The sequence below is a fragment of the Rhincodon typus genome, chromosome 14 (assembly GCF_021869965.1).
Source record: "Rhincodon typus isolate 14 chromosome 14, sRhiTyp1.1, whole genome shotgun sequence".
NCBI classification, from domain to species: domain Eukaryota; kingdom Metazoa; phylum Chordata; class Chondrichthyes; order Orectolobiformes; family Rhincodontidae; genus Rhincodon; species Rhincodon typus.
The window spans coordinates 37,876,005-37,888,820 of NC_063345.1; the positions used below are offsets into that span (position 1 = coordinate 37,876,005).

The 12,816-nt window shown below is 41.1% G+C and overlaps 1 protein-coding gene across 2 annotated transcripts in view; it reads right to left on the reverse strand.

Moving 5' to 3' along the window:
- Positions 1-11,679, reverse strand: part of fhdc2 (FH2 domain containing 2) — a 61,795-nt gene extending 50,116 nt beyond the window's left edge. For both annotated transcript variants that reach the window (XR_007263631.1, XM_020534117.2), the window contains exons 1-2: positions 11,034-11,679; positions 3,003-3,064 (exon numbers count right to left, since the gene is read on the reverse strand). Coding sequence is in view for 1 of the 2 variants with exons in the window: in XM_020534117.2 (XP_020389706.2) it covers positions 3,003-3,064; positions 11,034-11,489 (518 nt within the window). In the remaining variant the exon portion in view is untranslated. The remainder of the gene's footprint in view (positions 1-3,002; positions 3,065-11,033) is intronic.
- Positions 11,680-12,816: the final 1,137 nt, after the last annotated feature.

The window sequence follows — 12,816 nt, forward strand, 5'->3', positions numbered from 1 at the left end:
TGAGGAGATTGGAAATTTTTTTAAAAACTTAACAGATGTATTAGAATTATTTATACTAGAATTAATCAAACTACTGACCTACTGATGAGCATTATATTGTTCGCCACGGTTCTTAAAATCTTCACAATCTACCTGATTCCAGCACCTACAGTAACAACTGTCCTCCATAATCATAGCATATTGTTAAGTTTATCCAAGAAAAAACACTTGTTCTTTACAATGCTATCTTGTGTCCTTCATTTCCTGAGGATATCTTAAAATATTTCACAGCCAATTAATAACTTTTTATAAATTATTTTATTATCAAATGCATAAGCCACATGACACATCAGGTTCCCATAAACTGTAATGAGATAAATCAGTGTCAGATGGTGTAGGATGAGGGACAAACATTATTTAGATTACCAGCAGATCTGCTCTGCTTTCCTTCAAATTCAGGACCTCCTAAATAAAATTGAGCAGATGGAAAAAATTACAGTTTAATGGACTGAATCTTATGAATTTTTTTGGCTGTGGCAGTCTCATCGAATTTTATGATGGGTTTCATTCCAAAAGACCTAGTGAGTTTTCTTGCTGCTCTTACCAAACTTTCCTCATTAACTACCCTGTCCCTGTGGCAACCTCTTGCCTGATTCTAGCCCCATTTTACCATTCCTGGAAGAACTTGCCACTCATAGAACATCCCACAAAGGAACTGCATCCCTGGCACCTACACCATATGGTCTGCATCCTGATAAGCATTGACAATCTGAAAACTGACCTGCTCAATGATGGAAAATCTTTCTGAAGGTATCAGACAGGGGAAACTAGCATTGTGATTCTCTGACAGGGACCTGAAGATCTTGGTTGTTGGAATGGTCAGAGGAGAGTGTCCTCTTCCCAGCAGAGCAGCAAAGGAAGTAACACCAACAGATCCTGGCAGCCTGGTCTAAGGTCACCACCCGAAGGTGTGCTGTTTCCACAGTCCAAAGGAACAGCTGGCAGCATAGGAAGGTTCATGACTTTCACTGTTCCACCAGGATGAGTGCCACATTCTTCTCTGTGTATCTCACACTCACTCCATCTCTGTTACTGCATCCAATTCCCACCAAGGTCCATGCTCTGCTACTCACGCTATTGCATACACCAAATTCCCTCACTCTCTCACATTCCTTAACCTCCAAAAGCAGTAAACCCTCATAGCTTCAGTGCTGCTTACTCCCTCACTCCCTGCACTGGCACTAACAGCTATGTCAGCCACTTATACCTCACTCGATCCCTTCCTTTCATTACAGTATAAAGCGGCACAAAATAGGCCAGAAAGAGCCACAATGGGTGGACACATGCTCGACATTAGGTTCCTCACCCCTTACTAGAGAGTGTTCCAGCACTCATAGGAAAATACAGGACCACTCCTACGGGGATGCCAAAATATCCATGCCACCCCCGCAATTGAGTAAGTACTACTCTTTATTCTACTGTACCTCTCACATTCACCCCACTGTTAGTACCATTATAGCACTTCTAACAGTTGATTATGATGCCTTCTCTCCTGCAGGTGCTGGTAGGATCGCCACAGCCTCAGTGGAGAAACGGGATGTTGCACCAGAGGTGACCTACTTGACCTCTGAGGAAGAGAGTTCTGAGGTCTTGGAGAAAGCATTGGCCAGGCTACCTGCTGCACCCTCCACTAGCTCAGATACTGGCCTCGCGGCGGGAAATATTAGGTGCAGAATATTAGGGAGCAAAAGCAGTGAACACCTTACTGTGACAACTCCACATCTAACTAAGGAAGAAATATCCCACTTACACCTCACTCGATCCCTTCCTTCCATTACAGTATAAAGCAGCACAAAATAGGGCAGAAATAGCCACAATGGGTGGAGGCATGCCCAATATTAGGTTCCTCACCCCTTACTAGAGAGAGTTCTAGCCCTCACAGGAAAATATAGAAGACTGCCAGAGATCAGGTATCTGTAGAGCCCAGGCAGGATAGGACCATGTGGGGTTGGCAATCAGGGACTGCATTGGAATACATGAGGAGGCACTGGTGCAGCATGTGAGTAAGTTGGAAATAATGGCCTCACAGACCAGAGGCTACTGGAATTCAGATCTGCTAATAAGGACTCAGCTGTGTCAAGCATGCAATTGTCTCGCTGCTTCTGTAGACAAGTTGATGGCTGCCATGGTGAGCCACATTCAGCACTCTCATGGTCTGCGGGATATGCCCACAGACTTATATGCCATTACCCTAATATTGGTCCTCATGACGGAAAGGATGGCAACAGGAGGACAGGTTATCTCTTGAGGAATGCCTTCCTCACTGGGAGTCAGGGTGGTGCCATGAGGCACCCAGCTAGAGGAGGAATCACACAGGGGCTCCTCTGGTGTCTCCTCTCAGTACATTCCACAGGTGGCCTGGTTCTCCGCTTCTACCCTGCCTGCTGTCTGTCCTTCCCACCACCACCCCCCTGCCCCCACCCCCACCCCACAACAATATGTAAAAGATCAAGGCAAGGAGTGTCCACTTGCCTCTGGCAAGGAGACTCTCAGCATATGTGAAGTGTTGAGACACAAATGTCCCTGAGGTCATCTGTCCAAACCTCCAGTACTAACAGGCTCCACTATTGAGCAGGCTCTCTCCAACCCAGTTATGAAATCTGGGACTACACAGAAATATAGCTGGAAGGAAAGGAAAAAACTTGGTGTAACTTGCACTTAGCAAAAAAATGTAAGATTCAGCCCATAGAATCTGGTTACAGTAGGGTAGGTCACTCATGAGGACTTACTCTCTTTCCAACAAGAAACACTAATTGTAAGAGACTTTTATATAGTACAGTGCATCCCCTGACTACATACTGTACCCAAATATAATGTGCAAAAGATTTGTTTTTCATTCATCAGAATGTTCAGCTTGAAAAAAATGTTAATGAAAGACACCACAAATGATTTTTTGAAGAGTTCACAAAATACTGAAGTTAGTGTCTGTCAACTATTAGAACTAAAATTTGACTGCACTGTACCTTTTAAACTGTTTAAGAAATATTCCCACATTCATGCTTCGTCTAGAATCCAGGAGAGATATCTACAAAAAAAGACGAAGAAATCCAATGGTCACACTGAGAAATGCTACAGAGGAGTGGAAGAATTTGTGACGATTATTCTGAAAATGAGAAACAGAAGGAGAATAAACAACAGAAAGAAGACAGGTTAAAGAAATACATAAATTAAAGAACAGAAAAAGAGAAAGAGAAACCAAATTTCATTGCTGTTAGTGGGACCTTGCTGATGAAAGAATAATTGCTGATTCCAAATTTCATTGAAGTAGTGCTGCTTCTAGTGGCACAGTACTGAGTTACCTGCAGAGTTCAAGCATAGAAGCTGCAGCTGGCCACTTTCCTCGTACCTGTGTATCTAAAGCAATGGGCATAGAGCACATGCGAACCCTGAATCTGTTTACAGATATTTAAAGGGCAAGATTATGTGTCACTGACAGGCAGGATGATGTATTCCTGACACACATCAATTCTCGGGAATTTGGGGCATAAGGGGAAAGAGTGACCCTAAGGGAACTCTTACAGTACACAGCACCGGAGAGAAAGCAAATTTGGCAAGGTACGACTGAGCAGAGCAGTGGGATAATTTGCAAAGGAGCAGTCCAGTGTTATCTTCACTCAATCCAGAAGCTGAGCTCCTGCAGTGGTGTCAGGATTCAAAGTGACATAGGGCAGGTGGAAACTGCTGAATGTGTAAGTACAGATGGCAAGGAATTGTACCACTATTATTGCTTATAATTTGTAAAGTCTTTATTTTGTGGTTTATAGTTTGAAAAAGCTACATTCCATTTTAATATATCCAGTAAGGAGGAAAGATTCTAAGAGAGGGATAAACCAACCAAGGCCAACCAAGGAAGTTAATGAGAATATAAAGTCGAAAGTAAAGAGCCAATAAGGAGACAAAAGTCAATGATAGCCCCAAAGACTGGGATAAAGAAGACAGAGAAAATAAACCATCAGGGCTAACCAGTGAGGAATATGAAAACGGACAATAAGAGCTTGTTTAAATATATACAAAAAAAGGGAGATGTCCAAATGAACAAAGGCCCCTGGGGAGACAGCGGTGAATTATGTATATTACGGAAATTGCAGGGTAATTAAACAGATATTTTGTATTAGTCTTTACACTGAAAGATACTTTGAACATTCTTACAATAGAATACAGGGGAAGAATTAAGTTCAATCATCATCATTAGAAATGTAGTATTAGACAAATTAATGGGGCTAAAGGCAGATAAGTCCCTTAGACCATCCTAGAATCCTAAAAGAAATAGCTGCAGAGATAGTGGGTGCATTGGCTGTAATTTTCCAAAAATCCTTGGATCTTGAAGAAGCACCAGAGGATTGGAAAACTGCCAACATGACACCCCAATTCAAAATGGGAAGAAGGCAAAGAGTGGATAATTATAGACTGATTAGCCTCACATCTATTGTTGGAATCAAATATTTAGTAATATTTGAGAATTAAGGAAGTAATAGAAGGACATTTGGAAAATCATGATCTAATAAAGCATGGTTGGCATGGTTTCATGAAAGGGAAGTCTTGTCTGGTTAATTTATCTGAGTTTTCAAGGAAGTCTCAACTACCGTGGATAGAGAGGAACCAGTAAATGTGTTGTATTACGACTTTCAGGAAGCATTTGACAAGGTATCTCATAAAAGGTTTAGTCATAACAGCCTATGGTGTTGGAGGTAGTATATTAGTATGAATTGGCTAATGGTCAGGAAACAGCGAGTGGAGATAAGGTGCTCTTTTTCAGGTTGGCAATGTGTTCCACAGGGATCAGTGCTAGCACTGCAACCGTTCACAATATATATTAATGACTTGGAGGAAGGCAACATAAATATAGATGGAAAGCCAAGTTGAGAAAGGGCTACAAACAATTTATAGAGAGATGTTAGGGTAAGAAAGTGGAAAAAGTTGGCAAATGGAGTATAATGTATGAAAATGTCAAGTTGTTCATTTTGGAAGAGAGAACAAAAGAATGGAGTATTATTTAAATAGAGAAAATAGAGAAAAACTGCAGAAAGTTGCAACACTAAGGGACTTGTGGGTACTTGTGCTTGAAAGACAGGTGCAGCAGGTAATCAGGAAGGCTAATAGAATATTGGCCCTCATTTCAAGGGGGTTCAAGTATCCAAGTAGGGAAGTCTTATTGCAAGGTGTTGGTGAGACTATACCTAGAGTACTGTGAGCTGTTTTGGTCCCCTTATTTAAGGAAAGATATTGTTTCCTTGGAGGCAGTTCAGAGGAGGCTGACGAAGATGATCCCTGGTTTCAAGGGATTGTCTTATAAGCAGAAGTTAAATAGGTTGGGACTCTACTCACTGAAGTTTAGAAGAATGAGAGGTGATCTCATGAAACATATTGGATTCTTAAAGGGCTTGATAGGGTAAACGCTGATAGGATATTTACCCTCTTGGGAGAATGTAAGACCAGAGGGCATAGACTCAAAATAAACTAATTTAATACCAAGATAAACCAAGCTAAGACTGAGACAAGAAGGAATTTCTTCTCTCAGACGGTTGTGAGTCTTTGGAACTCCTTGCCAGAGAGAGCAGTGGGGTAAGATAGAAAGATTCTTGATCAGTAGGAGAATCAGGGTTACAGGGAAAAGGCAGGAAAGTCTCTAGACTTAAGGAACGTTGGATCAGCCGTGATCATATTGAATGGCAGAGCAGGCTCGTGGGGCCAAACAACCTATTCCTGTTCCTACTTCTTATAGTCAAATGGTGTTAATACTTATTAACACATTCACTTGTTAATGTAATGCCTGAATACTAAAACAGGACACAATGTGCAGGAACGCTTTTCCTACTCATTCCTGAAACAATAAATATCAGGAAGCAAAATGGGCCTTGTTCCAGGTTAATTAAATGGCATTTTGATGCAGCTGAGTGGCATTTGATTTATTTTTTCACTCAGGCAAAATTGATGAAAGCACTGGACTGAACTGCTGGAGGAGTCTAAAGGTTTCTGCTGATTTCAAGATAGCAAAAAATTTGATTATCCTATGGAAGTATCGGGACACTATGCAGTGTCACTTACTCTTCAGCATGAGAGGGTTATGGAGTAGCAGGGGCAGTTAGAAAAGCTGAACAAGGAGTGAAGGGAAGGACAACACTCATTAGAAGGCTGTTCTCTGAATGGGTTGTGTGGGAGCACCAATGCTAACATTTGATGACCCAGGAACATTTCTTCAGGAGGCTTTTTGTAGAGATTGTAGTGAGGCCAGCCAGGTGGAATATGATAAGTTCCCTGATTTGTCCCAATCAGGGAGCCCTGGCTGACAGATAAGAACAAGGGCGTCAGACATCCTGTTTACTCTGAGAGCTAGCTCTGAGAGAGCTGGATCAGTGTTGAGGACTCTCCATGTGTAAATGAAAGGGTGACTTGGTGACAGGATACTGGCTTCTGTCGAGTTATTTAAGTGGCAACAAGAGAAAAGCACACTCCTAGAGTGGTGGGCGTGTGGAATGTGCTGCCGGCAGTGGTACTGGAGTCAGATACTTTAGAGAGTTTTAAGCGGCTCTTGGATAGGCACATGGGTGATAGTAAAATGTAGGGTATGCAGGGTAGTTTGATCTGAGTAGGATAATAGGTCAGCACAACATTGTGGACCGAAGGGTCCGTACTGTGCTGTACTGTTCTATGTTCTAAAGAAATTCACCCACAACAGTTGACTTTGAGTTGAGGTAAGCATTTCTGGCATTGCACCGTTATCTGGGAAGCTTGACTTGTTCAACTCTGCTGTCAAAGACTGAACCCAGTATGTGCAAAGAATGTGTTATTTTTCTAGGCAAATGACTCTGGAGCAGATGAAAAGCAACAAGTAATTCTCCTGTCAGCTTTTGGACCCGCAGCTTTTCCCATTCTCCGGCATATATATCAATCTTTTCCTACTTACAATCAGTTCTGAAGAAGGATCACTGGACATTAACTCTGCTTTCTCTCCACAGATGTTGCCACATCTGCTGAGTTTTTCCAGTAATTTCTTATTTGTTTCTGATTTTGGGCATCCGCAATTATTTGTTATTTTTTCACAAAATTGTGGTATTCGGTATTCCAGAAAGAATTGGATTATGACTTAAATAGGAACAATTTTCAGTGTTACCAGGAAAAGGTAAGAGATTGGCACGAAGTTAAAATGCTCAGAGGGAGGTGCAGACACAATAGATTCATAGATTCATTGACTCATACACTGTAGGAAAAGGCCCTTTGGCCCATCAGGTCTGCACCATTATAACTACCACTAAAGATGTTCCAATCTCAATTTTGTACACTTTTCCCATGTCCTTGAATTTTATGATATTTCAGGTACTCATCCAAATATTTTTTAAAGGTTGTAAGGTTACCGGCCTCCACTACCTTCCCAGGCAGTACATTCCAGATTCCCACCACCAAATGAATGGAAAAGTTTTCTTTAGCAAATCTCCCCTGTATCTCCTCCCCCTTACCCTAAAACTATACCCTCCTGTGATTGACTCCTCAACTCAGGGGAACATCTGCTCTCTATTCACCCCTGTCCAGAATCTTATACATCTCAATCATGTCTCCCTTCAGTGTTCTCTGCTCTAAAGAAAACAATCCAAGCCTATCTAGGCTGTCCTAAAATCTCAATTTCTCCATCCCAGGGAACATTCTGGTGAACCTCCTGTGTAACCCCTCTGGTGCTATCGCGTCCTTCCTGTAGTGAGGTGACCAGATCAATACCTCAGCTGTGGCCTAATCAACAGTTTATATACAACTCCAACATTACCTCCTTGTTATTATACTCTATGCCATGACTAATGAAACCAAGTGTCCATATGCCTTCTTAACGATCCTATTCATGTACTCGGCTGACTTCAGGGATCTGTGAATAATTACCCAAGATCCCTCTGGTCCTCTAAGCTATCCAGTGTCCTGCCATTCATTAAACACTCCCTCATCTTGTTTGTTCTTCCAAAGTGCATCACCTCACACTTATTAGGGTTAAATACCCTGCCACTGGTCTGCCCATCTGACAAACCCATTTATATCTTCCTGTAGCCTATAACCATCTTCTTCACTACTAACTACTCTACCAATCTTGGTGTCATCTGCAAATTTGCTTAACATTCCCCCTACATTTTCATCCATATTATTTAGGTATATAACAAACAAAAAGGATTCTCGTACTGATCAAAACCGAAAGAACTGTGTATGCTGTAAATCAGGAACAAAAACAAAGTTGCTGGAAAAGCTCAGCAGGTCTGGCAGCATCTGTGAAGCTAAAAACAGAGTTGATGTTTTGGGTCTGGTGACCCTTTCTCAGAAGTTCTGAGGAAGGGTCACTGGACCCAAAACGTTAACTCTGTTTTTAACTTCACAGATGCTGCCAGACCTGCTGAGCTTTTCCAGTAACTTTGTTTTTGTTCCTAATACTGATCCTTGTGTCCTATGACTAAGTCAGTTTCTGATCCATCTCAACAAGTTTCCCTCAATTCCATGTGCATTAACCTTCTCAATCAGTCTCCCATGCGGGACTTTGTTAAAAACTTTGCTAAAATCCATATAAACTACGTCAACTGAACTTCCCTCATCCACACGCTTGATCACATTTCCAAAAAATTTTAACAAATTTATTAGGCATGCTCTCCCTCTGACAAAGCCATGTTGACTATCTCTAATTAACCCATGCCTTTCCAAGTCGGTATTAATTTGCTCCTTCAGAATTTTCTGCAATAGTTTCCCAATGTGAGACTGACCAGTCTGTGATTTCCTGGTTCAGCTCTACCATCCTTCTTGAAAAGTAGAACCACTTTAGCTATCTTCCAGTTCTCTGGCACTTCCCTCAGAAGTGGAATTAAAAATTTGTTTCAGCGCCTCTGCAATTTTCTGTCTCACCTCCAATAGCAGCCTGGGATGCAATTCATCCAAGCTAAGGGATTTGTCCATTTTTAAGCCTGATAGAGCCTCCAATACCTCCCCATTTCCTATGTCAAACTGTGTAATTTCCTTATAGTCCCTTTTCCTGAATTCCATATCTATGTTCTCCTTTTCCACTCAGGCGTTGCCCTCTTGGTCCCTAATGGGCCCTCTTACAATACCTATTTCCCTGGTTAACCTCGTCCCTTTAATGTGGAGGTGCCAGTGTTGGACTGGGGTGGACAAAGTCAGAAGTCACATGACACCAGGTTACCGTCCAACAGGTTTATTTGAAATCACAAGCTTTCGGAGCACGTGATTTCAAATAAACCTTGTTGGGCTATAACCTTGTGTTGTGTGACTTCTGACTTCATCTCTTTAATGTCATTATAAGATATTCTAGGATTTTCTCTAATCCTGTTTGCAAGTCCTTTTTGATGCCCCCTTTTAGCTCTTCTAATTGCTTTCTTAAGTTCCCCGCTGTACTTCCTGTATTCTTCTACGGCTGCAGCTGAATTCTCCCTTTGGACTTGCTGAAAGCCCTTCTCCTCTTTACCATCCAGTTCTGAATTGTCTTAGACATCCAGGGTTCTCTGAACTCATTGCTCCTACATTTGTCTCTGATGGGTACATATTGGACCTATACTCTCCCCAGTTCATTTTCTGAATGCGCCCCAATACTCTACTGTAGACTTACCCGCAACTTCCCAGTCAACTTTGGCCATTTTCTGCCTTATTTTGATAAAATCTGCCTTCCCCAATCCAAAGCCATCTTTTTCAGACCATCATTTTACTTGTCCAGAACAAATTTGAGCCATACCATGTTATGGTTGCTATCACTAAAATATTTCCCCACTGCCACATTGAACACTTGTCTGGCTTCTTTCCCCAGAACCAGATGCAGCACTGCGCTGGCCCTTCTTGGGCCTTCTGCATATTGATGCAAAATGTTTCCCTGATACATTTCAAGAAATCCACCCCCTCTAAACCCTTAACACTATGATTACCCCAATTTACGTTGGGAAGTTGAAATCCCCGAGTATAATTACTTTTACACACCTCTGTGAACTGTCTACTCCTCTATTTCCCGCTGACTCTTTAGAGGCTTATGATACACTCCAAGTAAAGTGGCTGCCCCCTTCCATTCCTAAGTTCTACCCACAAAGCCTTGAAGACCATTTCAGATATCATCTCTTCTTATTGCAGTAATTGACTCCTTAATTAATAGTGCTACACCACCACGCATTTCACACTCTCCTCTGTCTCGCCCAAAATCCTATACTCCAGAATGATGAGTTGCCAGTCTGACCCTTCTCTCAACCATGTTTCTGTGATGACAACAATATCATTAAAGACCATCCAGTCCTGCCGTAATCTCTTGACAATCAACATAGCTGAACTCACTGTAACTTGCTTCCTTTGCTGTCCTGAATGATCTCTTTCCACACTGTAACTTTGTGATTCTGTGAAAATAATAACATTTTTTATCTTCTGTACAACTAAAAATATTACCTCTGCAATTTAAAAAATCTAATACAACTATTGCTTCCCACCCTTCTGTCTTGGAGTTCTTTTCATGAGGTTTTCTTATTGATTCATAGAATGAGGATGTCACTGGCTAGGCCAGCATTGTTGACCATTCCTAATTGCCCAGAGGGCAGTTAAGAGTCAACCACATTGATGTGGGTCTGGAGACACATATAGGTCAGTATGGCAGTTTCCTTTCCCAAAGGACATTAGTGGACCAGATGGGATTTTCCCAACAATTGACAATGGATTCATTAATCTAGACATTTATTGAATTCAAATTCCAGTATGGCCCATGGCAGGATTTGAACCCAGGTCCCCAGAACATGACCTTGAGTCTCTGGATCAACAGTAATACTGCTAGGCCATTGCCTCCCTTCACTGAGGGTATTAAAATAAGCACCTTCAAAACAGAACAGGAAAAGAACAGGAGAAAAGGGTAACAACAGAAGAAAGCAGAATAACACCAAAATACCAAAGCCATCTATTCAGAGGTAATCTTCTAAAAGAGTCTGTCAGGCACAAGCAGTGAATTCTACCCACAGTCTAATACATAAACTGTTTCACTCAAACTAACTTACTCTTTCACCAGTGGAATCTTGGCAATTGTGTTTAAATCTTCTCCAGTGCTTTCGCTCATGGCCTGAAACTTTCTCCACCTGTTCGAATAACTTCTCCATGATTAAAATGTCTAGCTGAAAATCATCATCATACTTGTCCGTTGTCCAGATGTTGTCTTTTCCCAAGATCCTGTCTTTTGGAATAGTGATCCAGTTCACTTTTTTGAATTTGGATTTCTGAAGACTTGGAGAAGATGGTGACTGAAATGGTGATGATGGTGGTGGCAGTGGTGGTGGTAGTACTGGTGGTGGTGGTGGTGCTGGTGGCGGTAGTACCATTGGGTGGTTTTCATTTTGTGACGGAGCAGTACTGACATTGTGGATTGAAGGAAATGGTGTTGAAGGAGAGAGAGGGGAAGGTGTGGAAAGTTCAATCGATTCAGCATATTTGGTTGCCACTGTCATTTCCATAATCATCTCATTATCACCATTTGGTCAGAAGCACCAATGACAGTGTCCACCATCAGGATGCAAATTAGTCAGTATACTGACATGCAAGACTCCATTATCATTCTATGTGTGGAAAACCTTGACATTTACAGTTTCCCAGTTGCCACATGAATTTCCTTATTTAATGTGATGATTGATACTTCAATTGATGATTGATACTTCCATCCTTCAAGAAGGGAAAAGACAGATTACCAACAAAGTATTCAGCTTCCTGAGATTTAAGTTATTGTTCAATACTTGATGTCCAAAATAGATATATCTGAAAAACTAGGTTTTAAGAGAAATGTAACTGTTCTATTTGGACTGTTGCATGCTACAAATTAGTTTGTCATTTAAAGAAGGAACAGAGTGAAATTTTGTACAATTGATCCAGAGAGCAATGGAAGACATATTCAGTTCTACATATGTTAATACAGAAGACACTGTGTTCACAAGAGGAAAGAAGGTGTAAACAAATTGCAACAAAAATAAAATACTGCAGATGCTGAAGATTTGAAATAAACACAGAAAGTGCTGGTGAAACTCAGCAGGTTTGGCAGTCTCTGTGAAAAGTCAACCAGGGTTAATATTTTGAATCAGATGACTGTTTTTTGGAATAGCTCAGGTCCAAAAAGAATTATTGGACTAGAAATATTACCTGTTTCTCTCTCTACAGTTGCTGCTGTGTTTCTCTCACAATTTCTATTTTTAGTTATGTACATATACTGCTTCTGTTTCAACTTGGTAACATGGGTGACAGTTATTCTCTGGGTTGTTCTGTAGGATATTGTAATGACCAACCTGAATGAACTTGCCTGGTTTAAAATGTAAACAAAGCTTGGCAGTTAATTGTCAATCATTATTAAGGGGTGCATTCTCTGTTGTAAACCTCAACCAATCAGGATCCATGTGTTAATCATTCAGAACTCTCCTCTCATAGAGTACGATGCTGTCAATTCTACGCTTTGGAGCTTCTTCTGAATTCTTCTTCAGAAAAGATGAGTACAAGGTGGAAAGCTTTGTCAAAGCATGTCTTTTTTCAGGAATATTCAAGTTCTGTACTATTAGGACTACTGTAGGACTATTAAAAACTAATGATTGTACAACTTTCTTAACTGATAAAAAAAACTATCACAAATATTTCAAAGTATAATTTCCTGGAACGGGGACGCAGACCCTTATTCTCCAAAAAGACCTGGTGACAAAACTTTGAATGTCCTTTCAATAAATGCCAAGGTAAAAGGCTTGCTGGGCCATGTTGGACAGCACCAAGGTGATACACATTACACAAAGGGTTCAGTTTTTTTGAGTGAAA